The sequence below is a fragment of the Penicillium maclennaniae genome (genome assembly GCF_028827695.1).
Source record: "Penicillium maclennaniae strain IBT 15551 chromosome Unknown utg000004l:1.0-3007600.0:1.0-3009580.0, whole genome shotgun sequence".
Classification (NCBI taxonomy): domain Eukaryota; kingdom Fungi; phylum Ascomycota; class Eurotiomycetes; order Eurotiales; family Aspergillaceae; genus Penicillium; species Penicillium maclennaniae.
In genome coordinates this window covers 2109059-2132768 of record NW_026623216.1, presented here as the reverse complement: position 1 = coordinate 2132768, position 23710 = coordinate 2109059, and the positions used below count along the sequence as shown (strand labels likewise).

At 49.3% G+C, this 23710-nt stretch overlaps 13 protein-coding genes across 13 annotated transcripts; 5 read left to right on the top strand and 8 right to left on the bottom strand.

Annotated features, from left to right (window-relative positions):
- Window positions 1-395: 395 nt before the first annotated feature.
- On the top strand, window positions 396-2155 carry N7477_004941 (SGNH/GDSL hydrolase family protein; the record flags this gene model as incomplete). The annotated part of the gene is made up of 10 exons (XM_056966604.1): window positions 396-594; window positions 649-655; window positions 715-751; window positions 818-870; window positions 920-1041; window positions 1165-1252; window positions 1302-1395; window positions 1451-1510; window positions 1568-1804; window positions 1856-2155. The coding sequence occupies 10 exons, from the start codon at window positions 396-398 to the stop codon at window positions 2153-2155; spliced, it is 1197 nt and encodes a 398-aa protein (XP_056823385.1).
- Window positions 2156-2806: 651 nt separating this feature from the next.
- Window positions 2807-3838, bottom strand: N7477_004940 (sulfotransferase family protein; the record flags this gene model as incomplete). Its single annotated transcript, XM_056966603.1, has 4 exons — window positions 2807-3104; window positions 3156-3457; window positions 3513-3708; window positions 3762-3838. The coding sequence occupies 4 exons, from the start codon at window positions 3836-3838 to the stop codon at window positions 2807-2809; spliced, it is 873 nt and encodes a 290-aa protein (XP_056823384.1).
- Window positions 3839-4459: 621 nt separating this feature from the next.
- Window positions 4460-5019, bottom strand: N7477_004939 (uncharacterized protein; the record flags this gene model as incomplete). The annotated part of the gene is made up of 2 exons (XM_056966602.1): window positions 4460-4688; window positions 4742-5019. 2 exons carry the CDS (start codon window positions 5017-5019, stop codon window positions 4460-4462), a joined length of 507 nt encoding a protein of 168 aa, XP_056823383.1.
- A 50-nt stretch (window positions 5020-5069) lies between these two features.
- Window positions 5070-5419, bottom strand: N7477_004938 (phosphatidylglycerol specific phospholipase; the record flags this gene model as incomplete). Its single annotated transcript, XM_056966601.1, is given in 2 exon segments — window positions 5070-5271; window positions 5289-5419. The coding sequence occupies 2 exon segments, from the start codon at window positions 5417-5419 to the stop codon at window positions 5070-5072; spliced, it is 333 nt and encodes a 110-aa protein (XP_056823382.1).
- A 1092-nt stretch (window positions 5420-6511) lies between these two features.
- N7477_004937 (uncharacterized protein) lies at window positions 6512-6955 on the bottom strand (the record flags this gene model as incomplete). Its single annotated transcript, XM_056966600.1, has 1 exon — window positions 6512-6955. One exon carries the CDS (start codon window positions 6953-6955, stop codon window positions 6512-6514), a length of 444 nt encoding a protein of 147 aa, XP_056823381.1.
- Window positions 6956-8070: 1115 nt separating this feature from the next.
- On the top strand, window positions 8071-8568 carry N7477_004936 (uncharacterized protein; the record flags this gene model as incomplete). The annotated part of the gene is made up of 1 exon (XM_056966599.1): window positions 8071-8568. The coding sequence occupies one exon, from the start codon at window positions 8071-8073 to the stop codon at window positions 8566-8568; it is 498 nt and encodes a 165-aa protein (XP_056823380.1).
- Window positions 8569-8622: 54 nt separating this feature from the next.
- Window positions 8623-9099, top strand: N7477_004935 (uncharacterized protein; the record flags this gene model as incomplete). Its single annotated transcript, XM_056966598.1, has 1 exon — window positions 8623-9099. The coding sequence occupies one exon, from the start codon at window positions 8623-8625 to the stop codon at window positions 9097-9099; it is 477 nt and encodes a 158-aa protein (XP_056823379.1).
- A 238-nt stretch (window positions 9100-9337) lies between these two features.
- N7477_004934 (uncharacterized protein) lies at window positions 9338-9682 on the top strand (the record flags this gene model as incomplete). Its single annotated transcript, XM_056966597.1, has 1 exon — window positions 9338-9682. The coding sequence occupies one exon, from the start codon at window positions 9338-9340 to the stop codon at window positions 9680-9682; it is 345 nt and encodes a 114-aa protein (XP_056823378.1).
- A 767-nt stretch (window positions 9683-10449) lies between these two features.
- On the bottom strand, window positions 10450-14314 carry N7477_004933 (GAF domain-containing hybrid sensor histidine kinase/response regulator; the record flags this gene model as incomplete). Its single annotated transcript, XM_056966596.1, has 3 exons — window positions 10450-13722; window positions 13794-13941; window positions 13998-14314. The coding sequence occupies 3 exons, from the start codon at window positions 14312-14314 to the stop codon at window positions 10450-10452; spliced, it is 3738 nt and encodes a 1245-aa protein (XP_056823377.1).
- Window positions 14315-15286: 972 nt separating this feature from the next.
- N7477_004932 (putative FAD-binding monooxygenase) lies at window positions 15287-16552 on the bottom strand (the record flags this gene model as incomplete). The annotated part of the gene is made up of 1 exon (XM_056966595.1): window positions 15287-16552. The coding sequence occupies one exon, from the start codon at window positions 16550-16552 to the stop codon at window positions 15287-15289; it is 1266 nt and encodes a 421-aa protein (XP_056823376.1).
- Window positions 16553-16844: 292 nt separating this feature from the next.
- On the bottom strand, window positions 16845-18938 carry N7477_004931 (putative C6 transcription factor; the record flags this gene model as incomplete). The annotated part of the gene is made up of 1 exon (XM_056966594.1): window positions 16845-18938. One exon carries the CDS (start codon window positions 18936-18938, stop codon window positions 16845-16847), a length of 2094 nt encoding a protein of 697 aa, XP_056823375.1.
- A 415-nt stretch (window positions 18939-19353) lies between these two features.
- Window positions 19354-21505, bottom strand: sit1 (putative siderochrome-iron transporter Sit1; the record flags this gene model as incomplete). Its single annotated transcript, XM_056966593.1, has 8 exons — window positions 19354-19733; window positions 19794-19853; window positions 19905-20186; window positions 20237-20714; window positions 20774-20878; window positions 20933-21073; window positions 21130-21213; window positions 21278-21505. The coding sequence occupies 8 exons, from the start codon at window positions 21503-21505 to the stop codon at window positions 19354-19356; spliced, it is 1758 nt and encodes a 585-aa protein (XP_056823374.1).
- A 1758-nt stretch (window positions 21506-23263) lies between these two features.
- On the top strand, window positions 23264-23560 carry N7477_004929 (uncharacterized protein; the record flags this gene model as incomplete). The annotated part of the gene is made up of 1 exon (XM_056966592.1): window positions 23264-23560. One exon carries the CDS (start codon window positions 23264-23266, stop codon window positions 23558-23560), a length of 297 nt encoding a protein of 98 aa, XP_056823373.1.
- Window positions 23561-23710: the final 150 nt, after the last annotated feature.

Here is a 23710-nt window from a genome sequence, read left to right as displayed (position 1 = left end):
CGGATTATTGGCGCCCTGGGCATTTGCTGGGCGCACGCCCAACTGTACCATCGAGGCCCGTTAAGCTCCACGTCCTCTCCACACTATATGCTTGGCACCAACCGCCAAGAAATCCCATATTGCTCTGCAACTCGTGAGAGATTGAATTTTGACGGATAGTCTCGTATCCTCGGATCCCCTTTATTTTCTCGTTGGAAATCCGCTCGTAAACTGAGTGGGACGTGGCAAGATGGTCTTCAACCACTTTTGTGGCGAGTGGGTACTGAGCCAAGATCACGCCATTATTAGTATTCTTACCACATTCAGTCACTTCGGACACGCGAGCTTTCGGTTGGGAGAAATATACGGTGCTTGTGTTCTTGTGTCCAGGAACCAGAACCCCCACAACGCACAACATGTGGATTGCGAGGTTAGGTTCGGCTCTACTATGGTCGTTGCACGCCACAGCTACCATTCTACAAAATGGTCAGGCGAGGGAGGATCCTTACCCCGGACAAGCCCCGAGCATAGAGCTCGACGACTCCTGGCGCAGCTACAATGCCGATGCAGAGGAAATATCCTACAAGGGACGATGGGATAGCAATCATGTGTCTTGTATGTGAAATCACCCTCGAAGCTGCGATCCCTTGACACTAATGATGTCTCTAGGGTGGTCGTAGGTTTTTCTCCTTAATTTGTCGTTGCACTCGTTGATGTTGATCCTGACTTGCCTAGTGCACCTGGAATCAAGGTCGAGTTTTCCGGTAGTCAGGTAAGTTTACTGGGCATGATAGTCATCGCACCTTTCCAAGATTTGTCAGTGCTGATAACATGCCAGCTTGCTGTAAGGTTTGGCCAAAGTACAACAGATGGTGTCCTGGTCGCATATCGGTAAGTGACCTGGTTCTTACTGTTCACTCTACATTCCTCACACGCATAGCGTTGGCTCGCTCGACTGGCAATTTTCCAATGTGACCGCCGACTCCACCTATCAGTTCGTGGGTCCGGAACTGGGGCTGGATGAAGATCTTGTGAAGCAGCACAAAGTCTTTGAGATGAGAGGTATTACCATTTACCACATAGTCTGAAATTACCTCAGCTAACACTTTCGCAGTGACTAACTGGGGCTTCGGATAAGTCTCTCTTTTACCTGCTGTCGCTTTCACTGCTCACGTCCACTCACAGTTCAGATCGCCGGAGTTTCCGTCGCAAGCGATCAAAGTCTCCAGGTTCCTAAGGAATTTGAAAAGAAGGTGGAAATTATCGGTGGATCGTGAGTCGGTGATCACTAAGCTAAGATACCCCATACTAATTCGCAACAGCCTCGTTGCCGGCCAATTTGCTACTTATGAGACTATTTCATCATGGGGATACCTTTTTGCCGCCGGTCTCGGCAACGCTGAGCATACAATCACAGTAGGCAAAACATACGAACCTGAGAATACACATCAAGGCTTACGCTTCGAAACAGGCCTACCCCGGCGCATGCTTGGTTGATCTTCAGTGTTACGGCGGCAACGCCCACGGCATGGTACGCTCCCGATCACACCAGAACCCCGCCCAAACGTACTAATGATCCATTCAACAGACATGGTACTGGAATCGGGCCTCCGACCCGGGCAGTCGAGCCCACGCAACCTACGGCAACGAGCCCGAGACATTTGACAACAAAGCTGAACAGCCGGCCGACCTCGTCGTAATCCAGATGGGCGGCAACGATCACCGCCACCCTAACGAAATCCCCGGCAACGAGTTCTACCACGCCTACGTCGCATTGATCGATGATATCCACAGTACATGGCCGCACGCCGTCGTTCTCATTGTCGTATGTCTCCTCCACGCCCACTGCCAGTAACACAACTCTAACACCAAACAGTCTCAATGGGGCCAGTGGGTCAAGGAAGGCTTGTCATATGTCCCGACCCAAGTATATGAAGAAGAGACCAAGAAAGTACATGAGCATTTCCGAGACCGTGGCTTCGTTTATTATTTCGACACCAAGGGCATACTGCAACATAATGATATCAACCCGATGAACCACCCTACGGATATTGGACATATCAAGTTGGCCAGCCATTTGTTGCAATGGACGCGACTCGTGCTGAGGTGGAATCTTGAACCTATGGGTGAGGTTCAGCATGGCACGCTCTACTGGAATGACCAGCAGGAGTATTAGACGCTATGCTTTCAGAGTATATATACATGGGGACGTCTCGGTTATCAGTTCCTATTGCGGGGCTTTCATTGTATAATATAGGATGACATACTTATTTGTGGATTCCAATGAAAATATGATTAGAACCTTCTGGATGACGTGTTATACACCACGGAGGCAGCGTAGCTTCTATTGACTAAGCGGCTGGAGGTCCCTTGAATACGCGTTTGAAGCTTGAAGAATCTACATTGGATGCGAATGAAGTTTCACTTACAAGAATCTCAGGTCTGGCCAGCAGCAGTGTCTTCACTCTCCAGCTAACATGGCCCGAAAGAAAGCTTCATTCGGCAGCTATCATGATCAGTCATCATCTTCATCGGTGCAATTCTTCAGCACTTGGAGACACTACTAATGGCAAACCCCGATTGATAAGTCATTGTGTTAGGAAAAGCACAGGGTCTTAAAGACTCAGAGGTGCACAAAAATGAGACTTAACATGTCAATTGCTTTATACAAGATTGTTGCAGTGATCAAGCAATTATGAATCTGATCGAGACAGAGTGGGCTCAAGTACAACTAAGCCCTCGGATGTAGCTTAACATTCCCATTCGAGCTACAGTAACTTATTCAATGTCTTCTTGGCCGCTTAGGTGTCGGCTGCCCGTCCAGCCTTCAATATTTTCTCCCTATGGCATTCACCAGCGATGGTCCGTACTTCAGTGCCGCCCAGCCCATGACACCTAACGACGGCACAGCAATGAAAGTAAGCCGAGTCATAGCTGTAGTGACATGAGGCTTGAGGAATTCCCCTGCGAGGGCCTGAAACCTTGCAGGCTGGTTCCGATCTGGATAGTCCTCTTCGGGAACTGGCACCCCGAGAAATGGACAGATCTCTTCCCAGCCGAGTCCATTCTCGAGGTGAATATGCAACATCCGGTCAGCTGGGACTGTTCGCTTCACCATGTTAATACTGCGACCGGTCAGTCCGGATTCTGCTTTGCTGTTTTGATTTTGGCCTTACTATTCCGCATAGTTTCTGCGCAGCGCGACCTCAAAATCCGGATCTGTGGGGTTGTTGCGGTCCGAGAAACTCCATAGACAGGTTTGGTTGAGAGTAACAAATCGGTAGAGTATGGAGTCGAAGTACTTCAGAAACACAAGAGGAAAGCCATGCAGAGCTTTCATTAGACCTCCCGCGGTATTGTTCAGTGAGGCGACCCATTTCGTCGGCTCTCTCTCCACTAAGATAAACTTCACATCCGGGTCCTGGACGTACGCCTCGATGATCGCCGGGCCTAGAAATGATTGTATTTCAACCAGACACTGGAAGTGTCGAATTATTACAGAGATATTGAATCGTTCGTTGTGAGGGTCTTACGTTGTAGTCAGCAAACCATTTATCAAAGTCCGCCCGATCGTAACGCTTCATGCCGGAGAACCGGTTGTTCTGGGCGATGACAGCCTCTTCGCAGACTTCCATATGATCTTTTCCTCGCACAATGACACATTCAAATAAATGGTATGCCTTGTAACCTAAAATTTGCATTGCTCGATAGAGACCCAGGGTTCCCGATCTGTGGGAGTGTGAGCGTCAATGACTGCTTACTCCATGACAATGCCGACTCACCGACTGGGACTGGCAACAACCACTTTCATCGAGTGTCTGACAGTAGGCTCGGGTAACTGATCGATCTTGCGCGACATGATGTAAGGGATAGATGAGTGTACCAGAATACTCAAAGTTGTGAAGGTTCTCAAGATCCTTGGGGTGGTGAAGGAGGGGAACTGCTTAATTTTATTCATGGAATATATTGGAGATCAAAGAGCGCAAGGCTCGCGCTGTCAGCTTCAACCACACGACGTCCATTTTCACCCTTGTCATTTGTTCCAATTGGGGTAAGGCTTCAATCAAGCTTATACGCAGAAAATGTCGCAGCCATCTGGCTAAATGGCAAGAATAATGCTCGACGCTGAAAGTTCAATGTTGAAGTCCCCTCCCACCACCCACCCTCTCCCTCCCATTGAGACGCGTCTCTGGTCCCGGGGTTTCTGCCAATCACCGCGACCTGGATAAAACCTGCAGCATGCAAGACGATCGCGAAATGGGTCAAGTCAACATTTCGCATACAAGTTTAAGCTTTTCATTTCTACTCGAGAGATTCCCATGCTTTTGTAGTGATATGTCCAGTTGTTAAACTCTCCCCAGTGAGACTGGCAAGACCTGTAAGCATGATAGCATGAAACAAATAGTGCTTTTACGACTGAATTCACAACGTTATTTGTCCAGTTTGCGCCACGCGAAGGGCAAATATATTCTCTCCTTACTTATTTCAGAGACTCAACATCGAGTGCCCCGATATCCACTGGCATGTTGCTTTCCTCTTTTTGCAAATTGATAAGTAGTTCCAGGAATTGTAATATCTTCGAGCCAGCGGTAAATTGAGGCAAATAACCGGACTGAGCATCTTTGTAGAGCTGGCTCAGGGGAAGGATCTTGTCCTTGGCGAACTTAGCCGTCCACTCATAGAACATAGTGTCAGGATGAAATTGCCGGCTTTAATATTGGTCGTGTTCTCGTAGTTGATCTAGGAAATTTCCTTCTCGGACAGTTGCTCAAATACGGATTTCTGGGGCATTCCAGAGTTGCAGAACACCTCTTCATTATTACTATGGCCATGTGAGATACCCGAGGTCAGGTACGCGCGATTGGGGTCTGCTGGGCCCGGGATCGAAGCGAAGCAACGATCAAAAAGTAAATAGTCCTCAGCTATGGCGTTGGTGACAGGCACAAGATCAGGCTCGTAGTAATTGATGACCTTGGTCCCCTCCATCATGTCGTTTTGCAGACTGTACACATAGCTCTGCCCAGAGACTAAGCCGATCATGGTTGACTTGGAGCTGCTTTGTGGATGGTAAATTCCAGATGTTTGCATGTTTACGCCAGTGATTGTGTGGTCGAGATCGACGCGATGGTTTTCGCAATACCAGCCGCGCAGATATCCTCCGTGCTCGGAACCGAGACGTTGGCAGGATTGCAGTATTTTTGGTTGACCAAGCCATCGATATTAGGATTATACGTGAAACCCCCAGCGAGGGTATCAAAAGACCCATTTTCCTGCCCAAGCACGACGAGAATTCTTGATGTTGTACATACCCGAAGAGATAGGGGCTGCGACGGCCCCAAGGCCAGGGCCAAGGCCGAGAACTACGAACGAGAAGCCCATGTCGAAGATACACAGAGTCTGACACCACATTGTGAAACAAGACTCGCGGATTCATGGGCATCGCGGGCGAGTGGAAAAGTCCTAGCCGTTGGGTGTGGCCGTGTTAAGATAGACTTCGGGATGCAAATCAAGCAAGCTTTCGAGACTCATGAGGGAGTAGATCTCCACCTTGAGTCTCTCCTTGCCGATCATTGACCGTCCTGACATCTCCACATCGCTAAGCGGCCAGTGTGCCTCCGTCTTATCACCCTGTTTTCGATTGAAATGATTCCGATGTCAGAAGAAAGAGCGGAATGTTTTCGGAGACAGCTCGCCAAAGACGCACACAAACACGCACACAATCAACAGCGATACATCGACATGATGATTTAGGAGATTAAAAACCCTCTCGCCGTTATCTTACACTGTACATTGCACTGAAGATATCATTGAGGCAACATGTGAAAATGAAAACAACAAGGCCTTACGTTTATGTATCACCAAGTCAGCGGAAACCATCTCTCTGTGCATCTCCCACCAGAACAAAAAGTCGATGAGATCTTTACCTTTTCGAAGATCGACGCATCAATGCTGCTGCTATTAGTATGATAAGGGGTGTGATTGAGTACTGTTTCCTGAAGGTCGTTAACTCCAATATACATGATAGTTTCAAGAACCAAGCCATTATATAGTTTGCAGTTTGTCATTTTATCCATCCCTTGGCTAAAGATATCCATAGTTCTCACCATGCAATTATAATCCAACAACTCAAGTCTTCCTCCGTTTCTCAGGGAGCAGGAAAGTCAGTGCCGAAATGGTACATTCAAGGGCCACGCTTCGAGGCAGTATTTTCTGGTAGTATTTGTATGTTGCCATGTAATCGAGCATCGCATCGAGTCCCTATGACCGTTAGCATACGCAGTTCCCAGAATCACACGCAAGGAGTACGTACTTTCTCTTGATAGAGCGTAGCGAGGACCGCGGTTAAGGTTTTTCCATCCGCTGGGTCAATCCAAGTCCATGTTTTATTAGGCCGTAGCTGCATCAACAAATCGGCCATGGGCGTAAAGGCACTCAAAACAACGATTTGATACAGGAGTTCTTCGGTGGTTAGCCGCTTGTCTGCTGGTACGTCTCGTGCGGGCTGACTGTTTTAAATAAAATTGGGTCAGAGTTAGGAACACAAGAGGAGGGAAGTAGAATGGGAAATGGAGGAATATAGTGTGTACGTTTTCCAGAATGTCTCCTCTGACATCGACATCCAGTCATTTGCTTCCTTCAAAATAGGCTTCACTTCTTCGGCTTGGAAGGGTAAGGATACGTCGATGTCTAGCTGGCGTGCGATTTCGTTGAATAGCTCCATGATCTTTTTCTCGTCGGAAATGTCTTCTTTTTGATCTTGTTTGTCGCTTTCATGATTTGCGGCAAAGCTGTCCATCAGCTGCACATGGAGGTTGAGACCAATGCCGAGACCGATAGACACGCCCAAGGCCAGACAGACGAACATGATGCATGCGATCTCACGTCGGGTGTATCGTCGAGGTTGCGTCGAGGTATTATCGCTGCTCTGCTGGGCTGTTGCTCGGAATCGGTCCATAATCGTGATGCGTCCGCGCATATCTGCGTTTACTGTTTTTGTAGGGGATATTGCTTAGCCTTTTCTCTATACACTTAGTGAAGCTGATCCAGAGACCATGACTTACTGCCTGCTTCCGGGTCCACGTCCAAGTGAGCAGTGGACAAGTCCATGTCCATGTTGGTTCCGGTGCGGACAATATCAGCCGTCCGCATCTGGATCCCCCCATCACTGGCAACGCGCGCCACTTGCTCCTCCGTAATCGGTGCCTGAGGTTAGGTACGCTGCTGTGCCCGATTACGTTCAAGGAAGCCTGCGATGAGAGTACCGGGATCAGCGACTACGCCGCATCTGTGGCCTGCGTTGATGAAGACAGATGTTAGAAAGTGACTGCGACCGCGACTGCGACAACTGGTGACTGATAAAAGAGTTGAAGAATATCCTTACCTTGGCTGCGACTTCTATAAGCAGGGTTGCTCTGGCTTTGTCGAGCGATTGTTCGAGTTACAGCCGTGGCGACCGTAGTCATTGACATTTTGGCTAACTGCGTGAAGCTTGAGGACACCTGCAATTCCTGTTGTGTAAGTTGATGCTGATAGTCATGGGAAAGCCTAGGTAACATAGGTGTTTATAAAGCGTCAGAGCATTGTGAAGATGCCGTGGCTGACTTTCATAATTCACGATAGACGATTGGTCCCAGGGGTAGTGGTTCAGTATGGCGCCACGCAGTGTATAGTTCTAGACTTCTACTGATCCGGAGAACTCGGTGAACATATCCTGATAACCTTTGCTGCAACGAGTTTAAGATTACAAAGATTATTGTGTCTTTATGAGCTGCAGGTGGCGGAGCCGAGAGTCGTACTAGCGCAGCAAAAGCCTATACTTTACAATCCACGGTTCACCTCGTGACTAGCGGAGCTCGGCAACTATATCCTCATCTTCTCATGAAGAACCACTTCTCAAGGTCAGCTCAGCTGAAGAAAGATCCATCTTCTCAACTCAAGACATAGCAGCCGAGGTGGCAAATCAAACAGTAATGGCGACGAATATATCCCTATTTGAAATGCATCCTTCACTCGCATTATATGTTCCTCAAGTCGGCCAAATTAGTATCTCTCGTTGTGACGATTCTCGAAGTCTAGCGAGCACCATCAACAATGCCGGAAATTGTGAACCCGTCTCCTGAATTTCTCGCTGAGCAAGAAAAACGACTAAGAGAATGGGAGGAGGAAAATTACAAACAATTAAAAGACTATTTCGACAAAAAGGATGATCCCCTCGGCGATGACTCCGAGCAGGTCAAGGCGATCGTCTCGGGGGTTCTCACCATCGCGGCGTTGGCAGTTTACTTGACCGGACCGGCGGGCACAGCCATCGGAGTCGCCCTGTCCACCAGCGCGGCCATCGCAACCGCATTCCAAAAACCTAAGGCAAACGACGATGTCAATACGGTCCTGGAATCCATTAAAACCCTCCAGAAGAATGAGAAGATCATGAAACATATGGGCGCCACCGACGCATTTTATAAATGGGTCAGGGATAATCAACATATCCTGAATTCAGTGGAGCATCACCAGGAAGCTTCCATGAAGGTGGGTGATGAATTAGTAGCCTGGTGTGAAACTTCTGGGAGGAATATGCTGATCAGGGAATAGGAGCTGTTAACCACGCTCAACACAACCTGGACCGATCCACAGGGAGTGCTCTATATGAGCACCATACCCTCCGCGACATCCGACGTGCAATGGGAGAACACGGCCGTTCGTCTAGCTGCGCTAGGCTGCGCGAGCGCCTTTGTCGCGGCTCATGCGCTGAAGTGTCGCATCTATGCGTGGCTAGCTATCAATGCGCGTGCACAGGGAAATAGCGAGGCGTACGAATCACACAAGGCGAGTTTTAACAGCGCATGTCAGACTATGGATAACTCCGTCAAGACCAAGCAGGATGATATGGAGAAGCTGCTCGGTCAGGTGCGGGAATCGCGGAAGAGCAAGATTCTCGGGCCGACGTTTGACAAGAAAGGTCAGCTGTGGCCGTCTGGTTTGTATACGGTGGGCTGTAACCTGGAAACGCAGCGGAAGATAGGAAATTATCTCAGTTGGTTTGTGGAGGATAGCGTGACGGGAGATACGGCACTTGGCCACAACAAAAGTGGTATCCGCAGACCTTCCTCGGCTTCAAGCTGACAGCGATTTTGGAGACTGAGCCGCCAAAGGAGGCACTTGAGGCTTTGGATAGGATCCGTTCGAGTGCTCATTATTACTGCTATATGGCTGCGAGACCGACTCGTGCTGTTATGGAGTCTTGGAATGTTGCTTGTCAGGATTCGAAGACGTATATCTACCCAGGAATGAAGACGGATCATAAGCCGGAGAAGATTGTAAGTTCCATTTCGGGTTGATGCTTCGTTGCAGCCGTGGACTAATGGGTTTGATCTTCCAGCGAGAGGAAACTGTGACTTTGATTCATCCGTGGTTGAAAGATGCGGAGAAAGTTGCATGGGCGTACAAATTGCGCACGGCGGACGGGACATCGAAGATGTCGGGTTGGTCGGACGAGTTTGCCGTCCCCGACACGGGTGCCGTGAGTTTGCCGGTCTTCCGCCTTGACAACTTTGGATTCCGAATCGCGACTGAGCGTGTCGTCTACCACAAGAAGCTTGTTCGTGGCACGACTAAGTGGGTTGGGGATGGAAGTGAAGGGAATGATCTGGTTGAAGCAAGGGTTATCAAGGAAGACATATTCGTAGATTGTATGCCCGACCTATAAGGCAGCATGGATGGCGAGATTTTGACTCAATAAGCAATGGCTTGAATCTTCTGTTACCTGCCATCTAAAAGCCTGCCATCTAAAAGCCTGCCATCTAAAAGGTACGGAGTAAAAGCACCCAGATGTGGCATCACAATTGTTTATAATATTTTCCAGTCTTCTTTTCTTCAAAGGTAATGTCAGTCTCAGACAATGCTCCAACATATTCTCCTCTTCTCTTCCCCCTCACGGCAACTCCAAGTCCCAGTGTCGAGAGCTATTACTACTAATGATCGAACTTCTTTGGAAAAATTATACCCTCAATCTTACGTCGACGCTGCCAACTCGGGTCACCGATGACGCGGCCTGTCTTGTGTATGTATCTAAGACTGTCCGATGCCATCTATCAATCCAAGTATGCGAGAGCCTATCATGGTTCTCATAAAAGAAGACCTTTCTAGTGTGTCAGCAATCCTGAACGGTCAGCATCAAATCGTAGTCTTTGATTCGAGATAGACTATGCGAAGTAGTCAAGGGTACGTGAGACCACTTTCGGCCTTCTCAGGCTGGAATATTACGAGTGAAAGATGATGGCGATCTTTGACCTGGTTCATGATGACGCCTGCTCCGTGAGTATTCGCTCGTGACGCGTCAAAAGACTCACCTGGTTTATTCCATATTTTGGCCAATTTACGGCATCGATAAGTTTGACAGGTTGCTTCTTTGGCTTCTATGCACGTGGCTGGCTAAATTTGCATGCTCGTAGTTAAGAGGCAGATCGCCATATTTCAGGTCGATGATATAATTTCCCACTCAGTGATCAGCCGCGATACTTCCTTGAACGAAACAGGCTTCGTCAGGAACAAATTCACTCCTGCTTCCAGCGCGTTGGTTTCGTCGCGCAAGCTGCTGAGTCCCGTGAACGCGACAATTTTCGCGGGAACGCAGCCCTCACGTTCTTTTTCTAGCGCGCGGATGGCGCGAGTTGCTTCTATTCCATCCATGATAGGCATTGATATGTCCATGAAAATTAAGTCGTATCCCTGCAAGTTTCGCTCAACGGCATCAACCGCTACTCTGCCATCGTCGGCCGTGTCCACCACCTTGACCTTCTGGTGCTTCATGAAGGTTAGTAGAAGGCGAAGGTTGATCTCGTTGTCATCTACCAGCAACACCCGGGGTTTGTCTTCGCCTGCAGGTGAAGGTTCCATAGCAGCTGGGTCGCCAGAAGATGAGAGCGTAGCCGAGGGCATATGACCTTTCAGAGGGGCATTGCGAGACATAGCGTGACCGGAAAACTCTGCATCCGGAAGGCGTACAGTATCGTCACGACTGATGGGATATCTTCCACAAGTACATGGGACTGATCTGGCGTTGACTGATATAGAGGTCGATGGACTCAAATGCTCAGATGATGAGAGAGAAGGTTCTTTGGAGAATTGAGACGTGCTTGAAGCTTTTGGTCGCTCTGTCACCTCAAATTCTTTTTCAATACTGCATGGGCGTGGTGGGGTTGGAGCGGGCGTTGAATTGAGACAATTGAGGATCCCTCTCGCGAGTCTTCGTGGACCGCAAGGTCGACGCAGAACCATCAGAGACTTAGCGAGATGAGTCCATCTTGCCCTAGAATCACCAGAGTTGCCAACCTCGTTACTAAAGAGGAGCAGACGTGGTGACTGGATGGGAAACTGCTTCAAATTTCCTTCAGACAAGTCGCGTTCGTCAGCAAACAAGATATCGACATTCTCATCGGCTGACCACGGCACAATCTCTAGACCATACCAGTCTGTGAGGTAGTGGACGATCGAACACCAGAACTGATCATGGCTTAGAAGGGTGAAGTCAACTCCCCAAATTGCAGCCCGCTTCCCAGTCAGTCCTACATGACGAGTCGGACCGGACATGGTAGGTTTCGTCGGAACAAGACTTTCCCTGTCAAGTGTGGGTCGCGGGCTCTTCTCTTTTCCTGGACGTGCAAGGGGAAATGTCACCTTCACAGTCGTGCCTTGCCCCACTTGGCTTTGGATGTTGATGGTCCCTTTGAGCGTTTCCACAATACCGCGAACGATTGACAGACCAAGACCGGTACCTACCGATAGGGTATCCTCCTGTGCAAATGGAGTGTACAAGCGTGTTCGAAGGTATTCACTGGATATGCCTCTACCTGTGTCTGAGACTATCAAAGTGACTAGATCTTGGAGCTCTTGATGTTGGGAGTGACTCCGAGGCCGCTGAGCAGCCTCAAGACTGACAGTCACCAGGCCTTTCTTGGTATACTTCAGGGAATTACCTAAAAGATTCATAATCAAGCGTCGGAGTGATCCTGGCTGAAGTTTGTAGAGCCAGTCACCGTTGCCAATCTTGACGATGACTTCCACTTCTGAATCAGGTTCTGCTTCGTCATCTTCTTCTGCCGGTTTGGAATGCAAAGTTGGCGAATGGTTTCTTGACGTTGATGGCCGTTGTAGATGAAAATGGCCCAGACACGCACTATCGACAACATCTTCTGTCAACGTGGCAAGATCTGTCGACACGAACGGATCCATGCGCGCTAGGGGTTCCTCTGTTTGTCTTCGTCTCAATGGATCTCTTCTCCGACCAGATCTCCGCTTCCGCCTCTCCAATGACATGATTTTGCTGAAATCCAAGACTTGATTCATCGTATCCAAGAGCGTTCGACCGCATGCATTGACCGTCTCGATAAGGGAGTCTTGGAATTCATTTAGATCGGTATCTTCCAATAGCTCGGCAGCAGCTAAGACTCCATGTAGTGGGCTGCGCAGTTCGTGGGAGATGCTACTGATAAAATCACCCTTCTGGCGGTCCGCAATGACTGATTCGACACGACTGTACTCTGTCATGAGAGAAGAAGCGAAACCAAAAGTCGAGCTCAGATCAACAGCGCGACTGAAAATTCGAGTTGGCTGAGGAGTCCAGCAGAAACAACCGGCAAACCATTGGGATTTTGTGGCGTTCCATAGCGGGACAAACATGACCTGACAAGCATCAGGGAAGAACTTGTTCAGTTTGCTAGTTTCTGAGGCTCTAGACCTATTCCGCTGTTTGCGAGACGCGCTGATCGATTGTTCCTCGTCCGAGGTGCTCAAAGTGCCATCACTGTGAAATGACCAAAGCCTCCCTCTTGGGTAACGACGAGTCAATTGGGCTATAAACGCGTTGTCCAGACTGGCTGCCGGCAATGACTCCTTCGACATTGTTCGATAAAACAATGGATCTCCTCTAGTAGACATTGCGAGAATAGGCGCAGGAAAGTTAGATTCAGCAGGGTTCTGACGATTGCCCACCACATGGTCTGGTGAACAGTCACTGATCTTTGAGAACATCACACCACCTGCACCGTTCAGGTCCAGGCTTTGTCTTAAGAGGTTCGCGGCCCGCTGGAAGATCCAATCGTTACTTGTTGAGGAAACAGAGGAATTGTCACCTGGAGGCAAGTCTGGCAATGACGTCGCGGCAGTAGAGATCTCCTTGTGTGTCCACTCATCTGAAGATGGGCTTAAAGAGCGTGTATCGACATCTTGAAGCCGCCCATCCATGTCCTCGGCATGTGATAAGTAAGATTTGAAATCACTCTTGCGAGAGATTGTGCATGGGCTCGTGCGACGGGATGGAGATGCCCGAGAGGCTTGACTGGAACTGGAACTGATCGACCCCGACCTGTGAGAACTGTCGGGGAAACTGGAGTTGCCGTCGACGAAAAGACGGAGGCCCTTTGACAGTCGCGAAGCGCGGCGCCCTTCTATGGCTTGACGGCTGACCTGTAAGTAGTTCATGACCATTGCTGCCGCTGTACCCAATGCATCCTTTTCAATTTCAGACAAACCTTCCCGGGGCGTGGAGTCTAGCACAAAAAAGCAACCTATATTGATATTATCGTCGGTGGTCAGAGGCGTTCCGGCATAAAAGCGGGAGTGGGGCTCTTCTTTTACGAAGGGCAATTGTCTGAAGCGATCGTGCTGCAAAAGATCGTTGATGATCAAAAAGCGATTTTGTACATCTTGTTCAATATCTTGCTTATCCGAAGGAATTTCAACTGTCTCCTGTTTGAAAAAATTAGATGAGATGGGGGAAGTTTCATGGCTAATAGGATGCGCTAGCTGGATGATCTTACCCGACATATGTTCCAGCTTGAGCTGTTTCTCAATGTGGATGTTCCTGCGAACAGTTGATCCCCTTTCCCCGATGCCAAGTTTGAGCCTCCAATGTTAGTATCTGTGGTGGCTTCAGCCAAAATGAACTGGAAATCTCGATTTAATATTCTATAGAAGACAGCAGTTAGCCAGAAGTCGGTTCTTAGAGCAAGAGCTTTACACACGTAATAAAGGCACGCTGCGCGTTCAGACGTAGGGCTGCAAGTTGTGCAAATGACGTCAAAGTCGTGTTCGGGCTAGAGAACCCGCTGGCTTCAGCGGTGACGGAACTGTCGCGGACAGCGAAGGTGTTCGACGTCGACAGGTCTGGTATAGATGCCGCATCATTCCCACAGGGGAGCCATGATGCGTTCAGTGCCGCCGGATTCGCTGGTTGAAAATACCGATAGACTTCGCGAGTCTGCCGGTCGGCATCATGGTCGCGGAGCGTCTGCGCGTCTGAAACGTCCATAGCCTGGATGTGATCGTTATTTTCTTTCATGCGGCGAGTAGAGATCAAATTGCCGGGCGTATTGGCTATATAATGGAATGTCGCGATGGGTGACAAGTGTGCGGGGGAGTCAACATGAGAAATTTGGTTTTTCGCCAAGCCCCTGGAGTCGCAGGTGACGGATTCCAGTACATGACGTAGACATTGGCTTTGCAGCGGTACATGGAGTACAATCAAGTGAATTGTGGTGGAGCTAGTCAGCGTTAGGCTTCTTTGGTGGTCGATCACTGACGCAGCTCCGGGGCCCGGGTGTTGGGGGTGTGCTGACAACTACAGGGCCCTACAGCCCACGAAACTGGGGTCTTCGAAGCACCTCTCCCTATAGCTTTTGTCACAGAACCCCTGTGGACGGTGAACCATGGCTAGATAATCGAATTTCTTGCTGCGGAGCAAAAAGTAAGCGCAAAAAAATCATATGGTCAAGGAAAGGAGAATGGAAGAGCGAAGTTCCTAGACTACTAATTGTACACCATGATCAACCGGGTAAAATTCCATAAGCCTGGAGCATGTTGGCAACCACTGTATCTGTATCTATGGACCAAATGGAAATGACCATCGCCCAGTGGGCGAATCTCACCTATGATATTCTAACTACTGTACTCATGAAAACAATCCAAATGCGGGGCTGCAAGCTAGTCACATATCCCTTGCGGTACATGTTTGCTTTGTTAGTAAGCATCCCGTTTTGAGATGTGTTCCACACGGCTATGACACATTACGGCTGGTCATTGTAAGAATCTCTCATTACCGTATTTCAGCAAATGCTGTCCGGAATCTACTAGCAACGCTGCATTTGACCACATACAATGCAGGGCAATGTTTTTGTGCTTTGGTCGTACAGTGTTGGACCCAGATAGAGTATATGGTACTTGAATAGTTTTCATATGATGGACTCTATATAATGCTTCACGTGTTGAAGAATCACAAAAGTTAGATACAAGGAGAGGCCGTCAACGCCCGTCTTCAGGCTGTCCATTCATACTTCGGCAACTTGTAACCATCAGAGTGAGCAGAAGCACTCCCAAAGAGTTGATTAAAGAGTGATGGGAGTCTGCTCCAGCATATGAACGCAAATATCATGTTTCTCGCCCAAATTCCCCAAGCTGTCTGAGGCGCAATCATCCCCGGAACCAGCGGTGGAATCTTTTGCATCTCGTCAATGAGTGGCCGCATCTGCTCCTCGTAACCCTTCAATCCAGCCGCCAGATCACCTCGATTCTTTCCAATCTCGCCTGCCAGTATATAAGCGCCAGCAATGGCCAGGCTCGTGCCTGTGCCCGTTGGACCAGGCGCGTAGCCAGAATCACCAACCATCACAAATCGACCCTTGTAAAGGAATGGTGTTTTGACTTGCACCCATTCACTGGCGTAAAAGTCATCGGCTTCCATCATGCCCTGGATGACTTCGACGCACTTCCAGCCTGCTCCTTTGAAGTGCTGAGCAACGAAGTCTTTGAGCGCATCGCTACCGAGCTTATTTGCTTCACGGAACTTTGTCATTGCGTTGTGGTCGCTGCGCGGGTGGATGCCCATCAACGTGACGCGATTGCCCCCAGACTGATCGGGACCAACAGCGATGGTACGACCGCCAACGGCACTGTAAGCATGACCGATCTGGCTTCCATTGAGGATATCCTTCTTGATGGAGAAGTAGGCCGCCCAGGAGTTCACGGGTTGAATGTAGTCGCGCACGCCGCAGCCAAGGCCGATTGCCCGAGTCCTTGATGTCGCTCCGTCGCAGGCGACAACGAGATCGTATTCCGCGGCAGGTGTTCCATTCAGGAATTCGACTCGAACAGGTCCACCGGTCTTCTCGTCATGCTGCATGGAGGCAACTTGTTCATCGAAAATGTATTTGACATTCTCGTGACCCTTGGTCAGGTCGAAGAGGATGCGCGACAAGTCACCGCGCAGGACTTCATACTCGGAGACCAAAGACTGTTGATCAGGGTCCCCGGTGGAAGTCATGATTCCGTAGGGCCGGCCATCGTCGCGCACTATGCTGATGCCGTCCATTGGCTGAAGGTTGGCTCGCACGGCTTCCTCCATACCTGGTATTTCCCGCATGACAGAAACACCTGCAGTTCGGATATCGATATTTTGTCCGTTGGTACGCATCTGAGGGAATCGCTCGATAACTGTAACTATTGCACCGGTTTTGGCGAACCAGTAGGCAGCTGATGGGCCAGCGATGGAAGCGCCCACGATCAAGATACGTGACGTTGACATTGTTGTAATGCTAGATACCTTTGTCTGGAATTGATGTCTCTGATGATCATGACGAGAAGAAGGCGAGGGTCGTTATATAGCTTCCGTCCAACAATCTATGATCGCATCAGGGCTGCGAGAAACCCGAAGCAATACGGCCTTTGATTGGTTGAGAGGCGAAAATTGGCTGCTGCTCGGACTCCGAGCACCCGAGCTATGAGCCAATCACATGCGCCATAGCCATAGACTCTATCTCGGGTCCTGATTTGGTCACAAATAGTCTCAGGCATTGTTGTTCGCATGTCACTAAGGTCTAGGCTTGGGGGTGGTCTTGAAGGAGCTGATCCCAAAATACCCAGTCATCCACATCAAATTCAAGGATTTGGCCCACATCAAAGGCAATGCTCCCTGAGTGACTGTCAAACGATGTATTCATGCCGCTCATAGGCGAGGGACCACTCGATGACGCCGCATCAGGCGTAACATACATCGACTTGTCTTGTTTGTTTTGCCTCCTTTCTTTTCTCTCTTGCAAGGACCTCAATGTACTGATGAAGCGTGGTTCTAGGTCACCACTGCTCGATCGGTAGGAATCCCAGGTTTGCAGAGCAAGGCGTCGAAGAGCAACATTCAGCGCCTGCTTACCATCAAGGAGCTCATCGTGGTTCTGATAAAGCTGCGCCATACTTTTCCAAGCGGCATCGATTTGTTCGGGGTAGAGTAAGTCTCGTCTCTTTGAGAGTGTAGTCAGGATGAAGATCAATGAGTCTCGCGTGCCCCACAGAAAGAACGGTTTGATGTGCCACTGGAACCGGCTTGTACCCCCATGAGCATGAACAGCTGCATCAGTCTCCAGGGTCTTCTGCGCTAATTTGAAGAGCTCCTGCCGCTCCTCGTCGCTGGCAGTCTGATCCCTAATCTTGGGAAGGCGAAGCTTGAGTCGCATGGCCGTCATACCGGACCTCGCAAGTCCAATAGTAAGGAAGTGTAACGGATCAACAATGTCACAGTAACGAATGAACTTCTCTTCCACTTCGGCTTCTGCTTTATTAATGACCTTCTCGGCTTCGTGATGATCGGGGAAGCTCCAGGGTGCTGCGCCGTTGATTGGTTTGCCCGACCTGGCCAACCTCTTGCCAACATATGCGCGGGATAGACAAAAAATCATCTCCGTTGCGCCATTCTGCTCGACCGGTTTCTCTGTCATCCCAGGCCAAATCTGATTGTCATTGATGTTGAGAGGAGGTTTTGTATCCCATGCTTCGGGCAGGCTAGCATAATCGATACCTGCCGATTGACTTGCTCTGCCGTCGTGGGGAAAGATCTGATAAAACAATCGTCGTCTCAGCTCCACGTCATATGGTGGCAAACCCAGCTTCTCTCCATCACGATGAAGACCGATTCGCTGTCCTATACGAGCAGATATCCCCGTCAGGATCCAGTACGTGTGCGGATCGTATACGTAACGGCTGGATAGAATGAAAAGATAAAACGCTTGCAAAACGGAGATTTTAGTTGTCCTGAGAAACGATGCATTCACAAGAGCCTGGCGTGCAGCAGAATGAAATTGTTGCATCAGTGTAGATCGCTCCTGTCTGAGTTGTTTCATACATTGGTCATCTGTAATTGAGAAGACGGCGCAGTGGTAGACTGCGAACATTAAGCATTCGTCGGTTTGGGACGCCTTTTCGGGATGTTGCGAAACGGACTCAATCATCTCTGCAGTTGATGGGAGATGTAGAACCTTACAGATGGGCTCCACATTCTCGGTATGCATTTTCCACAACAGCATGGCATTTGCATGACTTGGATGATAATGAAAGAGGTTTTGCTGACAGCCCAGGAACGCACCCGTCAACGGGTCCGGTGCGATACCTCCAGCGAGATCGGCGTTGTTGGGAGCCATTTCATCTTCTTCCTCATCATCGGACATGTGCTGAATTCCGTCGTCTTCGAGGTTGTACCATATATGACTGTCGATATATTTTGATCTTCCCCGGCCAGTCAAAAGCCTACCGGTCTTCGATGCGCCTGGCTTGACATGACTGGTCAATACCGATTCCCGAGCTGACAAATTTTCCACGGCCAGTTGTTCGGTATTCAGTAGTCCATTTTTCCGCAAGATTCGCTCGTATTGGGCTAGCTTTTCGAGTACGTCCTCGTCTATCTTTCTTTTCCGAGATCGTGGTTGTGGTACCACGAAGATGCACTCGAACCCGCCCTTGTGGCACCTGGAACAAATTGGCGCCACTTTGTCGCATTTGACCTTTCTTTTGGCACAGGTCCGGCAGGTGTACGACATCACATGCTGTAATGAGTCTCCTTTGTGGCTTACGTCGGGGTCAACTCGGGTAGGAGCCGGAGCAATGGGGATCGGCCCCATACGTTTCTGCCTATCAATAGACATCTGGGCTCTCACGATCAGAGAGTTCGCAACTTCTGTGTTACTTCAATTTGAGAATTTGTTCATCCAGTGCACATTGCTTCATGTAATGATCTTCATTGCGATGGTAAGGGTTGGGGTCACTACACGCTAAGCCGGGCGGCAGTAATCACGGCCCGTCACCGCTCAGTGACTTCCAGGCTGAGACAGACAACTCAGTGTCTACCCAAATGTGCCTCGATCTCAATTGGAATCGCCTGCATATATAAGTACTTAGAGAGTCTGGCTTTATTATATCCCTACAGGCAAGTGGCAGAGAGCAAAGAAAATGTCAAGACATAATAATCTGGGTAATGCAACCCCAGAATAAATCATTTGAGCAGGCCTCAAGGTCTTACAAAGCCACGAGAAAACGAAGGATAGCCCGACATGTCCTTTATCAGACATCAATAGAGCTTTTATCAGTATGAGAGTACTTTTCAGCTTTGGCCAAGGTCTGTTCCTTTGTAAGCTTAGGATTGCGAGTGCAGAGGGCGAACGCAATAAGCGGAATCGTCAGACAGATACCAGTGATGCAAAGTAGCCGCTGGGTATGCTGGTATGCGAGAATGGCATTGTCGCGATCAGGAGTGCCCACTGGATTGGCCGCCGCGAATACAAGGGGTTGCGCGTAGACTTGCGCGGCGAGGGTTGAGTTTCCAAGTTTGTGCTTCAACTCGGATGGGAGGACCTGGTTCCATATGGCACCAGAGATAGAGTTGCCGAGCGCACTTCCTATATTGTATGAAGCGAGATAGATTCCGGTTACAACGGCGAGGTCTATCTCTCAGGTTAGCTATGTCTTTTCGATGATATCAGGTCACAGGTCACGGAACTTACGCTCGTGCTTTGATACGGCCTGGATACTAGCCTGAGCAGGGTACGAAAACATACCACCAGCTATTAGAAATTTAGCTTCGCTCACTAGGAGAATTGAATCACTTCTCTTACCAATGCCCAAAAGAATTTGGCCGCCAATCACTCCGGAGTGGCTGGAACTCCCAGCACCACCACGGTAATAAATCAGAATGCCAAAGGCTACCATAAAAAGAACTGTGCCAGAAACGATGAAAGGCTTCAGTTGGCGAACCTTCATTACGATGAATCCCAGAATCACGCCAGCGATGACTGATGTGAAGCTGTAGAGTGAGGAAATTCGGGTAGCGCTCAGAATCGACTCGTCAAAGCTAAAGTAGAGGACCGTGTACAGGAAATCACCCTGGAGGTACCAAGCTTACAGGGAATGTCAGCTGTTGTATTTAATGGGAGATGGTCTCACCTACCAGTGTTCAACATCACTGCGATTCCAAGAGAGCCCCAGACAGCACGATCTGTAAGATGCTTAAAAGGGAGCATAGGGTACTGGCACGTCCTCTCCCAGAAGACCCAGACCGGGATCAACAAAACACCGATCACAAGCGGTGTGATGACCTTGGCAGTTTTCCACTGTGCTGTGACACCCCCAGCAATGGTAAAGGGAACGAGAATACATGCAAGCATGGCAATCATTAAAATGAGACCGACGACGTCAAGATGCCAAAACAGTTCCATTAGGAGACGACGACCTCCCAGGAGCTCGAAAGAGCTCTTGTATGGCTTCAATTGACCAGACTTCCTCGCACGACGCTGAACAACGAGCAGAACTGTGATCAAGGGCAGAGTGCAGATGGGGTAAATGATCGCGAACATGCCGATGCCCCATTGCCACGAGGTGACTTTGAGCACAGCAGCTGTCAAATTTCCGCTTATCCATGTGTTAATCTTATTGGGAATCATGGTGTTAGAGAAGGATGATCGGGGCACTATGTCGAGAAACTCACAATGAATGGAATGGCCGGGATGAAGGAAAAGAGCAGGCGGGATCGAGTCGAAGTCACATCGGCTATGAGTACTTCGGCAAGGAGCATGATACAAGTGTATCCGATCTAATGAAGTTTGATTAATGAAACCCTATTGACCTCTCGAGATAGGCACCATACCTGATAGATGACTGCACCTGCGCAAAAGGTTTCCACGATTTTCGCAAATGTCTCAACAATGGTACCGACGGTGTAGAAAAGGATTGAGACGATGATCAATTCAATTCTCCCGAAGACGTCCGCAATTTTGGCTGCCGTAGGCTACGTAATCCTGGGGTTAACCTCTTTGGACCACAACGCGGAACCACTTTCCATACCTGAGCGGCAGCGGCAATCACGGCGCGCAAAACATTGACGGTCGCGAGTAAACTGTGTTGGCCATAGCTTTGAGTGGCATAAGGCTGCAGAAAATCTCACACTGAGCTCCAAAATCCAGGTGCAAGATAATACTTTAGCGGTACCCACCTGGTAAGTGTAGCGAACGGTTCCATCGAGACCGTAAACATAAGCAACCAAGAATACACTAGCAAATAGGAAAATGCGATCAACCAGACCGAAGTGAGACGTGATGATTTCGATCCTCCGAACGCCGGGGCTGCCTTCACCCAAAAGTCGGACATCGGGAACCGACGTGGTCTGGGGTTCGGGGTCCTTCTCCGAATTTTCTCCACTGTGGGTGATGGTGGCAGACATAATTAGCACGCGAGTCAGAGACCGAAACATTCAAGCACTCACGACTGGGAAGATGCGATCTTTTATAGTATCAACGAGGAGGAGGGGCTGGACCTAGCCAAGGCCTAAGCCGCTACCGGAAAAAAAAAAAGTCTGATGGTGCCAGAATCTGGCGCCACTAAATAGAGCATCTCGGAGGATAGTCATCTTATCTGATGGGCCGGTCCATTTGCGATCTGCCAAGATGTTGCCTAGTCCTGCTAGATTTCTAGTTTCATTTCTCGGCCACTCGGACGGCCTATTCCGATCCACCTCGTGTTGTGACCATGTGCTCATTTCAATTCCCGTCTACGTGCCATGGCAGACTCGAGACACTGACAGGCGACATCGGAAAAGGAGTTTGCCAAGGCTTACTGCCTGAGTTGTCTGGAAAATTCGTCCTAGCCACGAGAATGTCAACGCGACATCAAGCCCCAATCTCCGTGGTCAGGTTCGCAAGGTTCACGAAAGGATTTGAATGACCTTTATACCTTCTGACTTCGCTGGAATCTAAATTCCTCTGCTCTATACGCCACTAGTGCCCAGTTCGGAGGGAATTTGAAAAAGAGATAATACAAAATGCCGCATTCGCTGTTGACCCGTTCTGGATAGAGCACTCGAGTTGAGGTATTCAGATATTGAACATGAGCGTCTCACCATGACATCACTTGTTAGAAAGACTTCATCGGGCACTTCTCTCGATTCCTCTATTTGCAAACATTGGGCGTATATATATCAAAGCCACATTGTGCTTTTTTTTTGTAGGGGCTAGGTTCTCTGCTGCAATGTGCGTTGAGAAGATTCGGACTTGGGATGTTTTCAACCACCCTTCTTAAGCTTGGTATACGGAATAACGCACGTCTAGCTTGGGAAGCGGACAGTAAGCGTCCATTGAGAAAAGAGATAAAATTAATCGTCGCTTTTAAGATAGACCAGCAACGAAGTTTTCTGTTGCAGTGAGCCCGGACAAGTAGCCTTCTCCTTGTTATTGTATTATTGCGTAAGAGAGGCTCTTATAGTTGGTTTGTCATGCTAGAATTCAGAGACTCCTTGACATCTCAGATATCAGACAGATATCAGACAGACACATGTTTTGTTCTATCTTAACCTGCTACAAGGCCCTGAGCCCTTGGTCAAATGTAATTAAAGCGGCCACGGCACCGAATATGATAAGTGACCGCGATGCGATGTAGAAGTGGCACGGTCAATTGCCCGAGTGTTCGCGCATTCGCACTACAAAATGACACCGATGCGTGCAAGTGACCGCACTCTAAATGCTTTATTGGCGCGATCGAATACCCGCGTGTCCGCCTTAGCACCTCTTCTCCACGCGGTCAAATACCCGATTGTCTGCTACACTCGCGGTATCAAGTTGCTAGCATCGACACAGTTCCACGGCTTTATCCTCAATCCTTGCCTATAGCCTTCAATGCAGCTCAATCAGGTTGGGTCGTCAGAGGCCCACGTTCCTGAACGTTTGTATTCATGATTCATTCGCCGAATTGTTCGCCTTTCACCAATGCGACAATCAACGCGGCCATGTTCACGCGGTCATGTCTCCGCGATCCACGAAGCGCACCCTGGGGATCGCGTAACCCGCGATCCACATACATCGCGCTTTCCTGTTACGATTCCAATATGCCGCACTCGGAAAACTCATCACCGCCTTCAAACTATTCACAATTTTCTGCAACGCCCTTTTCTCTTGGCTTTTTGAAGCCATTCCAAAGTGTCACCGCAATGTCCATCACCGCTTCTCGGGTCAAACAATTCAACACTTTCCGCCGTCCCGAGCGTGATGCGTGGGGGGCCCCTAACCACTATCATTTCGCGGTGAAATCTCTACCCATTGTCCCCGGAAATGCCGTGTTCTTAGCGAACCCATACAGCGGCCACCATCACGTCGAGGGTCGCGCTCGAATCACCCCGCTGTCGCCCGATGACCAAGCCAAAATCATCGTTCCGCTTCTCCTAGAATCTTTCATCACGCGTTTCGACGAGGGAGATGCGATTATTCATGTCATGCCCATGATCTGATGCCTTGGGCACCGTGGAGCTGGAGCACCACCGACGATGCGCTTGCGCGCGCGGTTTCCGCCCGACTCGAGGCAGTGGGCGTGCGAAGTGAACTTTGCCAGGTTTCAGTCTCAACTTCGGAACAAGTCCACGACTCTGACATTTTCTGGG